Source organism: Danio aesculapii, chromosome 24 (assembly GCF_903798145.1).
Source record: "Danio aesculapii chromosome 24, fDanAes4.1, whole genome shotgun sequence".
Taxonomy (NCBI): Eukaryota; Metazoa; Chordata; class Actinopteri; order Cypriniformes; family Danionidae; genus Danio; species Danio aesculapii.
In genome coordinates, this window is record NC_079458.1 from 30,094,552 (window position 1) to 30,114,082 (window position 19,531).

General features: G+C 35.4%; 1 protein-coding gene across 1 annotated transcript in view; it reads right to left on the reverse strand.

The window, feature by feature from the left end:
- Positions 1 to 18,961, reverse strand: part of kcnb2b (potassium voltage-gated channel subfamily B member 2b) — a 210,614-nt gene extending 191,653 nt beyond the window's left edge. The window contains exons 1-2 of the mRNA XM_056450843.1: positions 18,604 to 18,961; positions 16,753 to 17,451 (exon numbers count right to left, since the gene is read on the reverse strand). Of these exons, the coding sequence (XP_056306818.1) occupies positions 16,753 to 17,334 (582 nt within the window). The 5' untranslated portion in view covers positions 17,335 to 17,451; positions 18,604 to 18,961. The remainder of the gene's footprint in view (positions 1 to 16,752; positions 17,452 to 18,603) is intronic.
- Positions 18,962 to 19,531: the final 570 nt, after the last annotated feature.

The following is a 19,531-nucleotide window of genomic DNA, read 5'->3' on the forward strand; positions in this document are numbered from 1 at the left end:
ATGTGCTATACAGTATGTTGTGGTAGCATAACTGCAAGCACAAGTAATTTAAAATGCTCCAACTACTTCACTGCTTGTGAGTTTGCTGGACAGTCTTTTCCTGACACTGAAGTTACAGCAGAACCCAGGAGCTACTATTTCTTTGCAGATTGAGTTTTCTACCGCATCTATCATGGATCAGATGTGATAGCCATGACTGTACTTCAGTGTCTGCATCACTGTTTGGTGAACAGTGCTGACCATTAGAGCCAATCGCAGCCCTTTCTGATGAGTGTGTGAACACAATGATCCAATTACAGGCATTTAAGAACTCACTCGACAATGCTCAAAAAGCAGGTGGGGTTAATATTTACATTCGGCCCAAGCTTATTTGCTATAAATGACATGATAATCGGAACCGAACCATGAGACCAGTGTAGGTTCACACCCCTAACACACGCACTCATACACACACGCACACACACACACACTCTCACACACACACAAATAAACCTGATTTACATAAAAAAGGAGCAGCTTTAACATTCTGCCAAGCATCTTCATTTTCGTTCCACAGATAAAAGAAAGCCACTCAGAGTTTAAACAAAAAACATGAGGAAGAGTAAATAATGACAAAACAAAGCTTTTATGACTATAATCGAGTTAAACGGATATGTGAGCACCACACAAATTGGATTACTGTATATCCGTAAGTTGAATGTTGATGCTCAAGCATTCAAACGCATTACTGAGAACATAATGAAACCTACTTCTTTTTTTTTTTTTTCTTGGTCACATTTTAAACAAAGGTCAAAGTCTGGAACATCCCCTTCAATCATGATGCTCCACAGGCAATACAAAGCCAGAGGAGCCGTTGTTACCCATAATCCAAGAGTTCTTATCTGATTTTGAATGCATAAAGAGGATTTAGGACGTGGCAACTAAATGTTAGCCTATGCTGATTAGGTCTCTCTGGAAAGCGTTATGCAACTACACTAGCGCAGTGTAGAGGAGGCTGCGTTTGCTCTGTAAATGACAGATGGATCGGAGGGGTCCTCGACTATAGGGACATTGTGTTGTTGAAAGTCAGTTTTGTGTCATGATTATGCTCTTTTAACTTCTGATACGTTCACAACCGCAGCGCACACAAGCAAACTGAAAAATTGCCTGCCGTTTTCTGTCTCGATGAAAGTTATGGCTTTGAAGCACAAAAATTACAGCACAGTCCAACTTCAACAATCAAAGCTTCGGTAGAAGAAGGAAGAAGATCCTTGTTCTGAGAAAGTTTGGCTTTTTTTAGAACAATACACAATTCGCACGGATGAAAGGTGAGTAATGAACGCTAGATGCACCAGCTGCTTCTCTGATAATAGTGAAGAGTCATGTTGACTTCTGGCTGAGACTTTATTGGGAACAGACCAGAGTCGCCTGTTTATGTACTGTACATGCAAAATGTGCACAGTCATGTATTTGTTTTTATGCCAAATGAGAAAAGGTAGTGCACACTTTTTAATTTCAGTTTTGCTTAAAAATCGCAAAACAAGTTTAACATACACACTTACCGGCCACTTTAATAGGTACACCTGTCCAACTGCTCGTTAACGCAAATTTTTAATCAGCCAATCACATGGCAGCAACTTAATGCATTTAAGCATGTAGACATGGTCAAGACGATCTGAAGCAGTTCAAACTGAGCATTTCATCAAACATGAATATGTCATTAAACTACACAAGTAGTGATAACTTTAGCATGTCTACAGAAATTTACTTGACATTTTGATTTTACAATATTTGGCAGTACAGTAGTAATACCATACAAATAAAATAAAAATCAACTATAACACTACAAAAATAATAAAGAAATAAAAACTAAAGGAAAGGAAATACTCAGAAGGAATAAAAATAAAGTCAAGCCTTTAGTAGACACACCAAATCTAAATCCATTCATTCTTCATAATTACAAGTCTTCCTCTATATCTGAGATGGCGACAAATACACTGAGCTGGCATTAACTGAGGCTGAACCCTTCTTTTAAATCAAAACAAGGTAATTTAAATCAGCCTGTGAGTGCCAGCTCCACTGTGGCGGAGATTTGTGGCATATTTTAGTCCCGTAATTCTGTTTGAAATGTGCGCATAAATACAAGGCATGAGGTGCATTAGCTGAACTTGTGAAAATGACATTTCTAGCATGAATACTCCATCAGGTTCTGAACTTCAGTTTGAGTGAGCTTTACAATTCTGCGTCAGTCACTTAAACCTACAGGGCACAGCTGTTACTCTGCAATAACTAAGATACACTGGCAATGCGCACTATCTGAGACATATGAGACTATAAATAAATCACAAATTATGAACCAACCAAACACTGAGCGAGATGTAGGGCCTTACTAGGCACTTTCTGTTTATTTTGAAGAATTAAGGTTTTTTAGTGGTTATAAAATACAATGTGATTTTGCAATTTTTCATGCTATTAAGCGGTAAAGTGTGGTTGCAGCCTAGATTTATACATTTGCGCAGCTTTAACGTAAGTAAAACTAAAATGATAAAAACAATATAGGTGTATTATCAGCATATTATAATAGTAAGTACAACATGACAAGTATTTTGTAGTATTAAAAAATCATCAAAAGAGTATACAGTACATCTTAACATTTTATTTGTCATATCAGTTATCTGTCCTAAAATTAATTATAATCTATCAGCATCTATATATATATATATATATATATATATATATATATATATATATATATATATATATATATATATATATATATATATATACCAGCGGTGAAAATTTTGGGCTGTGGACTAAGATACTAAGATGATGAGAGATACACATCCAAAGAGAGATACGGTGTGGAAAAGCTCCAAAGAAGCGTACCACCCATACAGTTGCATGCCCAGAGTGAAGCATGGGGGTGGATCCGTAATGGTTTGGGCTGCAATATCATGGCATTCCCAATGCTTGTGCTAGATAGGCAAGAACTACCAAACCATTCTGGAGGAAATGATAATGCAGAATACACACAGCAAGTCACATAGTGGTTTGATAAACATGAACTGGTTTGAAAGTTGAACATCTCCCATGGCCAGCACAATCACCAGATCTAAATATTATTGAGCCACTTTGGGGTATCTTGGAGAAGCAATCATTTTATTTATATATATATATATATATATATATATATATATATATATATATATATATATATATATATATATATATGTAAAAAAATAAACAGGGAGGCTAATAATTTAGGGGGGCTAATAATTCTGATTTCAACTGTGTATATATATATATATATATATATATATACTACAAACTACTAACAAATGCTTTATAATAATAATAATAATAATAATAAAATCATACATCAAAATGTCATTGAAGACTTGCAGGAAATATATCAAAAGTCAATTATGCGGCAAAGCAATGCATCTGGTAGGAATACTGTCCACCACTTCAAATGCTGTATTTACAGCCACTAGCGTACATTTATTTACTATTCTGATTATAATGAAATACAAGGGACATGCTCTTCCCCAGTGTGCTTTAACTCCTGGAGGAAATAATCTTGCAGATGTGGACAGATGGTTTAATGTATGATGCATGAACATACAGAACATAACGTCACACTAACACTACTGTACATAAAACTGCACTTCTGTCATGTCCAGCATGATTTATTAATGCCGTCGACCAACAACTAAACTATACTTAATCTACAGTTTAAATGATAACTATATTTCAGTATAAACAAGAGAGTCCTTATGAAGATTAATTGCTCTCATTTGGATAAATGCATCGTGTTTTGCTTTTACCAGTTCTTCTCGGTTTGTCCCGTGAAGGACTTCCTATATCTTTTGTCCTCTTACAAATCCCCTTGCCGAATGGATATTCTGTACCCGCTCCTAAGGCTACTGTTGCATTAGCCGACTGCCTATTTATAGGTGTATAGTGTCAAGGTGCAACAATCCCAAATGATTCTCTCTCCTCTGTGAATGTTCCCTCTGTAAGTCAAGACCACAACATTAGACTGAGCCGCATGTGTGCGTGTTTGTGAACCTGCTTGTGTGCAAACTGACCATTGCATTTATAATTCATGATGAATGTTTGAAGAGAGCTGATTCGGGAGTGAGTTTTCAGTTGGTCTACCACAGTTTTTTTGTATGTGTCTCTCCAGTGCATCAGTTTCTCAGAATATGTAGTATATTGGATTATGCAACTATTTTCAGTAGAGGTGTGCAATATTGATTATTTATATATATATATATATATATATATATATATATATATATATATATATATATATATATATATATATATATATATATAAAGATAATCAAACTATATTTTGTCATGGATACGGTGGTAAATCCCTAGCTTAATGAGTTCAAATGATTTGTTAAAAAGGGCTGATTCATTTACCTGGAGAATCCCAAACGGCAAACTTCATGACTTATGATGGCCACTGAGTGCACGTTCTTCATGAGACGGGATGCACTAATATGCAAATTTTGTCTGATTTGGTACTGTAATCCATTTTTTGTAGCCAAGAATCAATAAACCGATAAAAATACATTTTGTGAAAGGCACCAGTTAAAACTCTCATGATTTGCAGCAGACATCTGTAATGGATCAATCTGTGGAACTAATCCATAGTTGACTGGTTTTAGTATATCAGACAGATCATTTTCTTTCGAGGATCAATAAAAATAAAATAAATACGAGTTTCCATCCAACTATGTTTTTGCACAATTTGCATCACATAAAAAATGCTTAATGGAAATGCCAAGATGAGCACACATTTTTAAAATTTTAAATAAGATTATCAGATTTGATAATCATAATATGTTTTGTTTACAGAGTTTGAGGTTTACTGTATCATTATTGTTCACACCTTACAGATGTTGATCTACCTTAGTTGCACACAGTTTGTGACATTTTATTTATCAAGTTTAAGAGTCTCTCTAACACTTATGTTTATTTTATTATAAATAGACAGTATTTTGTTTAAATATTTTTGTTTTTGACCATTAAAACTATTTGCCTTAGTAATGTTGGTAAATTAAAATAAACAGGTTAAATAAAAAAATCCTAATATTCTTAAATGTATTGGTAAAAAAATATTCAATAATTATCAATATTGAATGATATGAAACATGATATCGTGATTTTTATTTATTTTTTTTTTTGCAAAATTGCCCAGCCCTTATTCACACTGTAAAAAATAGCTGTCAACTGTAAAAATGCTACAGTAATAATCTGGTGAACAGTAATGACTAACACTGAGCACCTTCTATATATTAGTCTACGATATCTAGTTTTTGTGGTATGCTATATAGCACCAAAATGTATTGCGATAAACAGTATTATTGTCATTTTAAGACAATTTTAACGCTATAACAGCATCATAATGCAAGTACCCTCTTTCAAAAAATACACAAAATTTTATTCTTAAGAATATTTCTTTTAATTTTAGTCATTTCAACTATTTAATAATTAGGCATTGGAATCAGAATGTAAAAATGCATACCCTAAACAAATAAATAATAACAATAAATATTAACAAAAATGTGCAAAGTAAAAAGAACTAAAGAAAAAAAATAACAGATCTATTTTCAATTGTCAGGCATCCCCATGAAAATATACTTTATTAATTTGTAGTAAATACTATAGTGTTTTTTTGAACAATACCGGCACTGACACCTCAAACAGAGATAGAGATGTTGCGCAATCAGCTAAAATGTGGTTGGAATTGTTTTTTATGTATGAGCGATTTATATTGCATCACCAAAAATGATTGAGGACATGTCCACGTGTTGTGCGACAAGTTGATATATTGATTATTGTGACAGGCCTAACAGTTTTTCTTTAACAGTTATCTTACAACAGACTGTCATGTACACACAAGATTAAATCAAAAACACACAGTTTACATACACGGAGTACAGCAACCTTGTCTTACTGCTCATGATTTGTGGGGATCATAAAAAAAGAGTGGGCAGCTTTTTAGCATTAAAGGCTAGCTGTTTACACAACTACAGTGGACACACATCAGAATTAAGAGACAAAGGGAATTTAGCATAATTAATTTGCATTAACGACTTACAAGTGCATTCTAACAGGCTTCATCTCAGTATTTATTTATTTTTTTCTCTCTCTCAATATTTAATCAACAATTATGATATTATTGTAAATGACAAACATCGCACACCCTAGCTAGTACACCCTAAGTCATGTGTCAATCATATTGCTTCCATTTTTAATCTGTGTTCCCTGTGAAGGTAATGTGGTAAATGATTGCTCGTTGTTGTAATGTTTGGACACATTAGTAGAGATTCCTCTGAGGAGATGTAATGAGATCTCTGCATGTGTGCGGACAGTGTCGCAGTGCTGGGAACAGGATTTGAGCACGTAATGGCCCTTCACCGGCCAGGGAAAGTGCGCATCATTTCTTAACAGAGCATTTTTATTCTTCTCTCTTACTCTTTCTCTCTGTGTATATGTTCTGTAGGTTAACATATTTTAGTTTTAAAGGGCTTAGTGATTGTCCAACCATTTGCAAGGAGAGTAAGCAATGTCTGTTTGTTTTACTAATAACAAATAGAAAAGTGTCCTGTGAACATATTTGACATTTTTATAAAGTACATCACTTTTTTCTTGAAAAAAATTTATACAAAATAAACACATTTTTTTGTTGTTTTTTTTTTTTATTTTTGGGGTAATTTTATTTACACAGCAACAGTTTTGTAGGTCTGAAAATAGAAAATTTCTATAAAAAACAATTATCATCTTAGAGTAAAATATAAAAAGTACAACATGCATATAGATATAGGTTCAACATATGACAACTAAAACAACAATGGTGGACCACATGATTTACAGATGCAAAGAATTTTTTAGATCTGTGTGAACAGTGATCTTTTTGACAACACTGTTATCTGAATAAAAATCATACTCATTTTTTTCTCAAAAGTTTTTCATTTCAGACTATCATTGTCAAAAATATAATAAAAATCTCCTAAGATCAAAACTAAAAAATACAGTGAAAAGTAAAAAGGTACATCCAAGACTGCAACATTAACTTAAAAACAAACAAAAAACATTCACAAATTAATTTTAATGTGTAGTTGTAAGTACAGAAGGCTCTAATGTAATAATCTAACCACATTGTTAAAGCACATGTTGCAGATGCCCTTATGGCACATCCATTTTTACAAATTTTAAGGGTGGGAAAAACGGTCAGCATGCCAGGGCCACGGTCTAAAAGGGTTGTGCTTATTCTCTCAATGGGCCATCCAACCCAGACTCATTCTGAAAATGTACTGCTATATACATTTCTGGACAGCGCAAAATACGTCCCAGGAAATACGTTTTTTTACAGTTTTTGTTTTCGCGAATCCACCAGAGGCCACTGTGTACACTTTTGAGATCTTGAATTTCTCTCACGAGTGCCATTCGCAACTAGGGCTGGGTATTGAGTTCATCTCGATACTATCGAGTATCGAAAAAAACATTTTCGTTCAGTACCAAATTTCGATACCCAAGGGTATAATCTTGTCAACGTCAGTGAGCTAGAAAACCTGCATCCTTAACGTGCCTGGATCAAATGCTGGTGATTGGCCGGGCGAGGCTGTCTTGAAAAGCAATAGTTTACGACGGTTATGCCCACTCGCCCAGAGCTTGTCAAATTGTCAAACAGACATACAAAATAAGTTAACTTTTAGCACTTCTTGCTTGTGTACCGTTAAAGTTAAGTTTAAGGCCCTGTTTACACTGCCAGTTAAATGTGACCTAATGCAGATTTTTTTGCTCATATGTGACACAGACCGGTTCTGTTCTATGACCGTGTAAACAGAAAAAACGCATGCATTCGGATATTCAGCGATCGGTTTCAGGCCTCCTTCATATGTGGAAATAAAATCAGATATAAATCGGATATGTGACAATGCGACTGTCATGTAAACAGGCAGATCGGATTTATTAAGGCGTTCTATTATCGTCATCATTAAACTTGTGACAATGTAGTGCTTCTCCGTGGTTTAATGATGTATAAGGAAGAGCGTGTGTGGAGATTCCGACGTGGTAAACTACAACAACAGAGGAAACATGGAGGAAAGTGGTCAGTCGCCACAATTTGCTCCCACCAGACCTGAGATCTCTCTCATAACCACACATTCCTCTGAATGGTGGAGGACATCATACAGCATATAAACCATAAGCGCAAGCCTTTCCCACCTCCTCCACCTCAAAATCATTTTAAAGTTGGGAGAACTTCGTGTTGTAACTTTTGCTTTTTGTCGCTAATAATAAACTCACTGCAGGCTACACAAAGAACAACTTTATTTTCTCCAACAACACCAGTGCGCACACAGGCAAAGGCTACATCTTCAACTACACACACACACACACATCAGGGCCATACCATTACGTAAACTGCATGGGGGTAAATCTGGACTGAACCATTCACTGCTTATACTACGCTTCACATATTTCTCAGAGCTATAAACAAGACAGTTTCTTCCAACGTGGCTAGTGTGGCACAGATGCTAGAACCCGCATATATGCATGCATTGTAAATTGTATGGCAAGTGTAAAGACATGAATTGGATATGGGTCTAAAAGAACGTGTAAACGGACAGACAAAAAAATCTGATATAGGCAGTATCATATGTATACGGAATTGGGCATCAAGACCTGACGGGGCTTAAGTTTGTGCGGGGTAAATTTATTCATCCTTTTTTGACCTAATGTAAGCTTTGTAACGTTATGTACTGTTTCGATGGCTTTAAATACCTGGCTAAGTTGATACTAAAATGCTTTAAGGTTAACAGTAAATGATGAAGTTTACCTCACATTAAACTTATCCTTGGCTGCATTAACAATTTAGCTTTCATGTTTTCTTCACATTAATGTTATAGTCTCTGCTCCTGCTGACCCTGGAATTAGGAGACCATCAAGTGATAATCCATTTACACTGGAAGAAAAAGTAAAAACAAACAAAGTCCATGCGATATAAGTGGTTCAATCATGATTATATGAAGCTGCGAGAATACTTCTGTGCGTAAAGTAAACAAAAATAACTTTATTCAACGATTTATCCATGAGAGGATTAAAAAGCTCCTGGATTAAATCCAAAATATCTTCATTTGTAGATAATTAATGACAGAATTTAAATTTGTGGGTGAACTAAACCTTTAAGCAGGAGTAAGCCTCACAAATACTTAAAATTGATTGACTTAAAACTGCTTGAACTTTATTAAAACTGTTTGCACTAATATATTGTGTTAACTACACTTTGTTCGTTTTGTGCTTTTGTTTCTTTGTTTATTGGTCTTAGAGATAAGCCTGCTGTGAAAAGTGTCACAAACATCCTGAAAAAATTATCTTGTTCAAATATATTTCTAAAAATAAAAGTATTGAAAAAAGTATCATTCGGAATCGGTATCGAATTCAGGGTATCGGTATCGATATCGAAAATTTTGGAACGATACCCAGCCCTATTTGCACCTGCTGTTCTCAAGTAAATCCACCAGAGGCCGCTGTCGACCGACTGTCTGACTGACTGACTGACCGACAGACTGAATGTCTGTTCGACTGACCCACCCTCCTCCTTCCCTAAAGCTAACCGATAGTGTTTTCAATAGCACAGACTGACTCGCCCACCCACTTTCCTAAACCCAACCAACAGTTTTAAAAAGCAATCCAGGAAAAGAAAAGCCCTTGCCTGATTTTTACCATGTTTTCAGATTTTACCACATTCTCACCCTGTTGTTTACTTATTTTTTTTGGCTTCTGTTTTAGTCTTTCTGGAACCGTTCTTCTTGTGTTTTGGGCATAATGTGAATAAATCCAGAATCTCATCTTCCATTCCCTTTGAGACTGAGTTGCAGTTGTGCAATGTCGGATTCGCAATTTACATGGAAGACTTTGTAAGTGGGAAAAACTAAACGCTTTACTAGCGAGGAAACAGATCTGCAAGTGAACAATGTCTTTTGTCATTGCTGAAAATAGCTAGGTGGACTAATTTTGATACCTGCAATGACTTTCCACTATGATGTAGAATTTTATATATATGAAAACAATAATAATTTCACATTGTAATCCTTTTTTTTTTCATATTTAAGAATGTTTGTGTGCTGCTGCGCATCCCTGTGTGTGTAATAAGCAACAAAGCAACATGTACTGTATGCACATTTATGTACCCGCCTATAGGCACATATCATTCATAGACTCTTTACAAATAAACCCAAAACATTCAGTTAGCTCAAATTAGTAGTGGATCAAACAATGTGTCTTTTTTCACCTCCTCTTCATACCAATAGGCCTATAGGTGAACAAATGGGCACATGTGCATTTGCTATTTAAACAACATGGCACAAGACAAGAAAACGATACCTGTGCCAGTCTGAAACTAGTAAAAAAAACACTTGTATAGCACATGCAACACATTGCAGCCTTAAAATGCTACAACTGAATTAAATAAACTTAAAAAAGTAGACAGCAAACAGCAGATAAATCAAATAAACAAGTGAATCTGACTCAAATTAAACTATATCTTTAAAATCAATCACATTTTTGCAATGCTTTCCACCATCTCTTCATCTTTAAATTAGTTAGCATTATGCCCTGCACCATGCACAGATTTTGAAATGAGGGTATTTCCTGTGAATGTAAAGAGGCTTCCCTCATTCAAACTGCATGAAGCTCTAAGGCAAAGATCTATGAGCAAGCTGTTGTTCGTACATTTGGGAGCGCACACGCACACGCCATACACTCCAAGCATGTAATTTCCTCCCTTTGTGCCTTTGCATGCTGTTTAGAAAGCCATAACGGAGCACTGACAAACACAAATGACTCTCCCTCACTTGCCTGTGAGGTAAAAATCAAGGCATTACCACAGTGTTCCCCGACCACAGTGAGTGTCTGAGCTCTTATAATCCACACCCAGTGCAGGAAACAGCCGATGCCTTCTATATTACCACAATCTTCCTGCACTTTCCATCATGGGCCTGTATCATAAATTAAGTGGGTGGAGGCAGGCTGAAATTGAATCAGCCATGATTCCCATATAGGTGGAGGAAATGTCCAGCAAAACAGATGACACTGCATTTGTGCTAAAACCAACACATACTGCAGGACGTCCAAAACACTTGTGCTAACAACTGTATTTGGTTCGTTTGGTCTCGCGTGGCTGTGCACTTTTGTAAGACTTTACGAGGGTGTTTTTTATGATATGCTATCTATCTCAGACATGAAATATAAACCTTTTTGGCGCTGAGATACTCTCGTAAATGATCAGTGATTGAATTTTATCAATTTTCCCTCCAGCCAATGGCTGATGGAGGTACACCCTTAGATGAAGGCAGACATTAGGTGCTACACGGGGACATACAACAATTGTTTGTCTTTGCATTATGAGCAAGTACAATGAATGTAATCGGATAGATGTAGCATTGTGTAAGCTATTTAAGAACAAACAAACAAACAAACTAAAAACTTGCTCTTTATTACATATACAAACTAGCGCTGTGGAATATGGTTATATATACTATGGAAACTCTAGCGTTTCATATTATGCTCTTTTATTTATTTAATAATGTGGTGTCACAAATTACATTGTTTACTTTATCATAATTTATATTAGCGCAATATAAAACGCCATTACACAGATGAAGACAGAAATGTGAGAAAGTTGCAGTCTTATAAGTACATGGTTTTATTTTGCATTTTATTTAGCACTTTTTTTAAAGTGGTTTATATTTATGAATATTTGACATAATATTAATATGAAATTCTAAATAAATTGGGAAAAATAATGGATACAGTTTCTTATATATACTTGTATATACTAGGGTGTGCGATTAATCAAAATCGAATTGCAATCGAGATTTGAAACGTTGCGATTAGCTAATCGCAAGAGGCTGCGATATAAAATATACAGTATATATACTGTATATATATATTATTTTATCATATTAATTAATTATAATTATACTAATTATATTATATTATATTAATTATATTATTTAAATATAAAAATATATTATTTAATTTCCCCTGCCCAGAGCAAATGCTAAGCCGTCTGTGCATGATAGTCTTACTATCCAATTTAGTGAGCACACTTTTGTTCTGCCCAATCATGCATGCGTTTCCGAAAACCCTCGTTAGCCAACTAAAGTCACAAGTTGCGTCATTACAAACATACTTAGTTGATTTGGCATTTCCCAAATCCGTCGTTCTAACAAACATTCACAAACTTGTACGCTTGCAACTACACCTCTAGAGCTGTAGTTAGAAGCATAGTTCCTGGCTGTGTTCTATTCCCAGTTATCTTCCCTATGCCCTATTCCTTTTGAATGTTCCAATATTTTAACTTGGAATGATTAAAGCAAAAAGTATTAAAGTCATCTCTCTTAGGTGTCATTTAGTTTCAAAGTATTTTTACAGTTTAGTTTTAGTTATCTTCATATTGACGATTGCGTTCCTTTTTTAATGCACTTTGAAAACATGTATGCCATTTTGAACACAGCCTTGGCTCATGATGATACCTTTAGGTGACCTATTATTTAAAAACATAATTTACGTTATGTCTCCAAAGCTTGTGAAAACAAAAATATATAGCATACGTTAATGGTTTTAATTTAGGTTATTAGTAGGTTATTTATTAAGAAATGTATCTGTACTGTATGTGACATAGGCCTGTTGGTTAGAACATTTCTGCTGTGGTTTGAATGTGTCAAATTGTAAAAGTAGACTTAAAAAACAATAAATAATAATAATAATAATAATAATAATAATAATAATAATAATAATAATAATAATAATAATAATAATAATAATAATTAAATTTAATTAAATCGCAAATCAAATAAAAATCTGTCAAAAAAAAAAATCACAGATATATTCCCCAAATCGCACAGCCCTAGTATACTTGAATTTTTTTAAAGAAATAGTCCTTTACATGTGAATTGATTGAAATTACAGAAATCCTACAATATCTTGATATACATATATATTATTAGCAGGATATGGGATGACTTATATCATGATATGAGATTTATATCATATTGTCCAGCCCTAATAAAAACAATAACATGACATTTTATGCATGATATGTTCGTGTGTTTTAAATGTGACACACATAATCAGTCTGACTCAACAGGCAGATTTGCTTTTGCACTCATTGCATGTAACAGCTAACTGCCAAACAGTGCCAACTGTCTGTGATCCATAATGGAAAAACAAACCCTTCTATAACTGACCAAATCCTTTGCAGCATCAACACGTTTCACATTATTTTGCTTCCATTTTGATTGTGCTTTGCAAGACTGTCAAAACTTAAATTGGCATTGTACCCAATTTGCCAAACAATATGTTTGCGCAGCATTTTTTTTTCCAGTAGGCATAAACAAAATCAATTAAAATCTGCCTGTTACCACCAGAGCATTTTGATATCCAGACATATCCTTTCTGTTCCAAAACTTAGTAAGACCATTTTAATCTGTTGTTGTTACACTATTTTAGACAAAATTATATTGTGCATCACCGTTGAGATGACAATACCAAAATGTATTGCAATTAGTATACCTATTATGGCAAACATGATAATAGATCTAATAGATATGTTCATGAGCTACATCTCTATTTGTGTTTTATGCTAAAAATGGAGGTCATTATTAGGGCTACACAGAATCTGCGCTTACAGGAATCCACAGATTTTTAGCTAATCATTGAGTCTATTTATTGACTTGTTTAAATATGTGTAAACTTATATTTATTCTGTGTTTAAATTAATTTCAGTAATATTATTATGACTAATATGAAAATGTTTATATGATTTGTTTACAGTACAGTACAGCTTTATTTCAATACATTTTTTATTTCATATATTAAGTTTTAGTTATGATACTTCCAAAATAATTCCACATTCCAATATTTTACAAAGTTCTGTGCAGATTAGCAAAAACTGCCTGCAGACTCTGTCTGGCCTTAGTCATTATATATTTGACATATACATTTTCCTCCAATAAATAAGAAAACATAGATATGTTAATTGCCATGCAATTAGGGATTGTATTTCTTTGCCACGAAGACAATACATAATATTTTCCTAGTTTCCTAGCTTTAAGTGAAATTTAAAGGTTAAACTAGTTTAATTTGGTTACCTAGGCATGTTGGGTTATTTAGGCAAGTCACCGGACAACAGTTGATTCTGTAGCTAATCAAAATAATAATAATAACCTTAAGGGGCCTATTAACATTGACCATAAAAAGTTATAGAAAACTGCTTTTTTTTATAGCCAAGAAAAAAGTAATAGGACTTTCTCCAAAGGAAAGAATATAACAGGAAACACCATGAAAATTCTCTGTTAATCATCACTGTAGAAATATTCTAAAAATAATTTACACTTCACTAAATATTTTAACTTTAATTGTATATTGTTATTTGTTCTTATTTTTAAAATGTGACATTTTTAACATTCTGTTTTTAATTCTAAAAATACTGATAAAAAATATTTCAGCTATATATTGTCTTAACTCAGGGGTTACCTAAATTTTTCGTATAAAGGGCCAAAAACCTAATATCATTTAGAGCCGTGGGCCGAAGGTAAATATACCAATCTATTTTACATTAAAGTTGCCATGGGTAATTTCCTAATTTATTAGAAAACATTACTTTAAAGGGCACCTAGGTTAGCCCTTTTTTCAGATTTATTGTTAAGTGTTTTTCGTCTCCAGAATGCGTCTGTAAATTTCAGCTCAAAAGGACCATCAGATTTTTTATTATACCTTTTATTAAATTCCTATTTATACATTTTTGCACTGAGTGGCGGTTTTGGTGTACTGCTCCTTTAAGGCTAGTCCTCCCCGCCCACCGTTTCTATGTGCCTTTCTGCCTTAATCTCCTCCCTCGGCTGTGTCAGACAACAGACAGACATAAAGGAAGCAGATCTCATGTAGCGTTTGTGAGAAATACTACAGTAAGAACTTTACCAATGAGTGTTTGTTGTGCAGTTGCATCGATGAGTCACACAAAGTTCACACGCGCACACACACACACACCGCAGCAGACACATACACACACACACACACACACAGACAGACAGACAAAGCGCTCGTTTAGCTTTGCACTCTTTTTGCACAGAAATGTGACAGAATACAGGTTAATATCCACTGCTGTATGAATATCTGTTATGTTAATGAACAAAATAAACCTGATTTAACGTCCACAAACCGGGATTTAAGCGTCTTCCTTTATAAATGTTCTGACACGCGGCTGTGCTGATGAAGTAAAGCTAAGCTAAATCGCTGTAATTCATTACACACGTGCACTGTTTTAAAACATTTTGAACATGTGAAACTCCTACGTAAAGTTGCGGTCGATCTGAAAACCGCTCCAATTGGTCCACCGTTTTTATGTTGCTAAATTAAAAAAAAGGACTGGGTGTGTTTATTTCACCCCAATATGATGGTCTATGCACCATACATGCACATATGTCTGTCCAAACAGCTTGAAAAGTAGATAAAAGTTTTCACCATAGGTGCCCTTTAACTCATATTAACTGATGCAGTATAACATTTAAAATGAAACCGTATTGCAATAAAAAGATGAACAATCACTGTGGAGTTTAATGCTGAATACACTAATCAAGCAGAATCTGTCTTTGCCTTGATTTGTCATATCCGTCAGGTGACAGTATGTACATTTAAACTAAATCTGATTAATTTAAACCACTTAATTGAAACAATTAATTTCAGTTAGCTTTTAACAATAAACAAAAAGGTTACATTAGATTTTAAATGACAATCTCTAAACCAGGGGTGTTCAAACTCGGTGTCCTGCATATTTTAGTTACAACCCTAATTAAACACAGCTGAACCAGCTAATCAAGCTCTTTCTAGATATACTAGAAACTTCAAGGGAGGTGTGTTGAAGGAAGTTGGAGCTAAATTATGCAGGACACCGGCCCTCCAGGACTGAGTTTGGACACCCCTGCTCTAAACCATCCCTATTATTTTTCCCAGATGGAATGGTGGGCCAAATCAAAGGTTACCATGGGCCAACTTTGGCCCACTGGCCCTGGTTTGTCGTGTCTGGTCTAACCCAGAATTTGTTTATGCTTTGTTGAGATAACAAGGGGTCACGTTATTAGTATTTGGGGCAAAATATCATAAAAAGTTAATTTTCAAATAAAATATGTTTGATGTACTGTATAACTAATCAAAGTCACTTTTAAACCAAGCCATTTTTCTGTTGGTCAAATTGGTACATTTGTGTACCTAATTTGACAAAACCTACACAAAATTCCCAATTGCAATTCCTATTGAAAAGGCTGGACTTCACCCACGAAAATCTGAACAATGGTAAATGTGTCTACATTTAGCTTAGCAACATGCTAATGTCAAAAAACTCAAACTTCAAAATACTCCCCTATGAGTAGCAGCCCATCAAAAGTGCTTCAAAAGCTTAATTTATGAGGTTTCATTCTTAGATTCTTGATATTATTTGTGAACGAAGTAGCTACAAAGTTTTACAATAAAACAAAACAGAATTTATTCTTACTCAAGTACTTTCCTGTGTAGTCCAACCAAAGTAGACTACTCCAAATTTATTATTTATGACAGTAAGGACACCAAGCAAGAAACCCCTAGGTTTTGGAACAGAGCTCCTCTGTAACAACGTAATGTACTACCAAAGCAGAACACACTACTGAGGTCGAACTGATCTTACTGTATGAGTATTGGGACGCTTAGCCTTACCTTAGCAGCAACCGAAGAACTTGGCTTCTCCAAAAGCTCCCAAAGTTTTTTCCTCTTTTCTGGGCAGCAGGTGTTATCAAATTCCCCTTCTCCCTCCCTCTCTCTCAGAGTCTCTGCCTCTCTCCTCAACTCCTCGTTCATCTGCTCTTTCTTCTGATGGTAACGAGCCTGGCAGCACGACTCCAGGTAGATTTCATCAATGCCCCAGTAATCAAGCTCTTGCCCGAAAGACAGAGCGCACATTTCCTCCATCATATGGAGCTTTCCAGTTCGATAAAAATTCAAGATGGACGTGAATGCCCCAGGGTGTCTGTCAAAGAAGTATTCATTCTCATTCAGGCAGTAGTCGTCGCAGACCTCCATTAGAGAGTCATGGGTGTTACAGTCTCTCAGCTTGCCCAGTCTGGTTCTGGGAAGTCGGTCTAAGGTACGCCATAGGACCTCATGGTTGAGGCCTCCGACGTTGATTCGGACCCTCCTGGAACGGGCTTTGGTCCGGATGATCTCGATTGGCTCGGGTGGAAGTGAAGACGCAGATCTGCCTCCAGGTTTCGGGACCCCTAGTCCGGCCATCTCTGCCATTGCGTGCAAGGAGACAAGTGGCTCTTGCCAGGAAGAGGTGCGAAGATAAAAACCAACCAGAAAACACCTGGATAAAGATGACTATGTTGGGTCCTCTTTAGACGAGTCCCTCCATGACTGCAAAAAGAAAGACAAGAAAAGAGAGATCTGTTCAGAACACCTGTTGTGTAAAGTTCAGCATTATTTAAGCAGTTTATTCCTGTGTGATTCATTAGGGATATGTCAGATTGTGCTGTAAGTGTTTTGCAAAGTACTTTAGGAAGCATGGCTAAATGTAAGCATTAGATACGATTTACATATCACCAGCCAAGCGTGCCCTGTATGTAAAGAAGAAACTTAATCTCCTTTACTTCACCCAAGCTGATGCTGAGGGAGTCGTGGCACATCTTTTAATGTTTAAACTAAAGAGAATTAGTAATTAACACAAGCATTACTGTATCTTGTTGCCACATTCAATATTTATCACCAGCCTATCATATCAAGGTTACATTGGGGAGTCTAATGTAAAGTGATATGTTATAAAATATGACATTATACAGAACATGCTGTTCTCCTTTTACTTTCTTAAATAATAATAATAATAATAATAATAATAATAATAATAATAATAATAATTATACATATTCATTCTACACTATACTTTTCAGCAACTCCACAACCTCATTATTTGTGCTCAAACTGAACTGATTTAATTACACTAAATGACAACAACTATAGTGTTATTTATTCCTGACTCCTTAAGTTTACGTTTATTTTGAAGTAAAATTGAATCTGTGCTATTATCAGTTATCGTCATATTATGGTTTTATCAAATAAAAAATAGATTTTAAGATTAAGAAACATTTGCATTTAGAACTGAATGTACATGTCCTTGAAAAAAGAGAACACTGCGAAGATGCAACTTTTTCAGGTATCCACAATCTTTTTTTTTTCATTAATAATCATCTATAATCTTTTATTTATATTTTATTTAGACGTCAGCATATCAATAAAATAAAGTAATATATATCCCCAAAATGTCTACGCGTTCAACTTGTCTGTCCATCTGTACAACAGTTTCTCGCATAAAGAGCTGTCAAACGCGTCAGTGTCTATCAATCCCGTTCTATGCAGTCATTGATTGCTTTCAACTTTGTAGCCTCGCTATTAAAAAACAACCTGTTTTTAAAAAGCAAATCTCCTTTCACTTCTCTTCAACTCACCACTCAAACAAGTGACATCCATGCATCACGAATTGCCATAACAAATGCAACTAACTATACTGCTTACCTTGCTGAAGTGAACCACCGTTTGCATATACAAACCGCTGTGTGCGCAAACGGGAGAAAAGACGCCTGCGGGTTTCCTTCAAGATTGCCAGCTCTCAACCGGAGGCTTCAGTTATGTCCGGACATGTGCTCCACATTTTGTTCAACGTGAAAATAAGGTTGAGGAGGTCCGTGGAAATTTCGGTTACTAAAAGAGCCCTCGTTTCCTCGCTAAAAGCGCAGCCTCCATCGATGGCTTGATACTGTGAGTCGGGATGTCTGCAGATGTCGGACGCGTAAAAGCGGAGGGCGCGCGCACTGTGTGTGGAGCTGCAGAGTGACACTGAGCGCGCGTGTGTGTTTCTATGTGTGTGTGCGCGTGTGTGTGGACGGAATGGATCGTCTGAAGCACGAGCTGCATCACAGCCTAGAGGTGAAACCTAATTGGATTGGTCTGTACATCAGCAAGGGCAGCAGCAGATCAACTTCTGCAGGAACCCTCTCTCTCTCTCTCTCTCTCTCTCTCTCTCTCTCTCTCTCTCTCTCTCTCTCTCTCTCTCTCTCTCTCTCTCTCTCTCAAGAGTTCAGTGTTCTTACAAGCATACAAGGTGGGAGATCAATTCTGCAGCATAACAAGCAAAGTTTTTAGCTTAAAATAGCGTCATAAACAGACTTGTCGTTTTTATCCAGTAATTATTATTATAGTTATTTATGGTCCCAACATTTATGAGTATGCAGAGATCATAGATTATAGATAAATCTATAATGATCACCATATACAGTATGAAATATGATGAGTTCAGTTTGGCAAAACCTCCACTCAAAAAATATTTTTGCTGCTTGTTTAAACTACTTATTTAAAATTAGCTGAAACAACACAATGTTTACGATTTTTTAGGTCAACTTAATAGTTTAATCCATATGTTTAATATGTTTAATCCATTTCAATT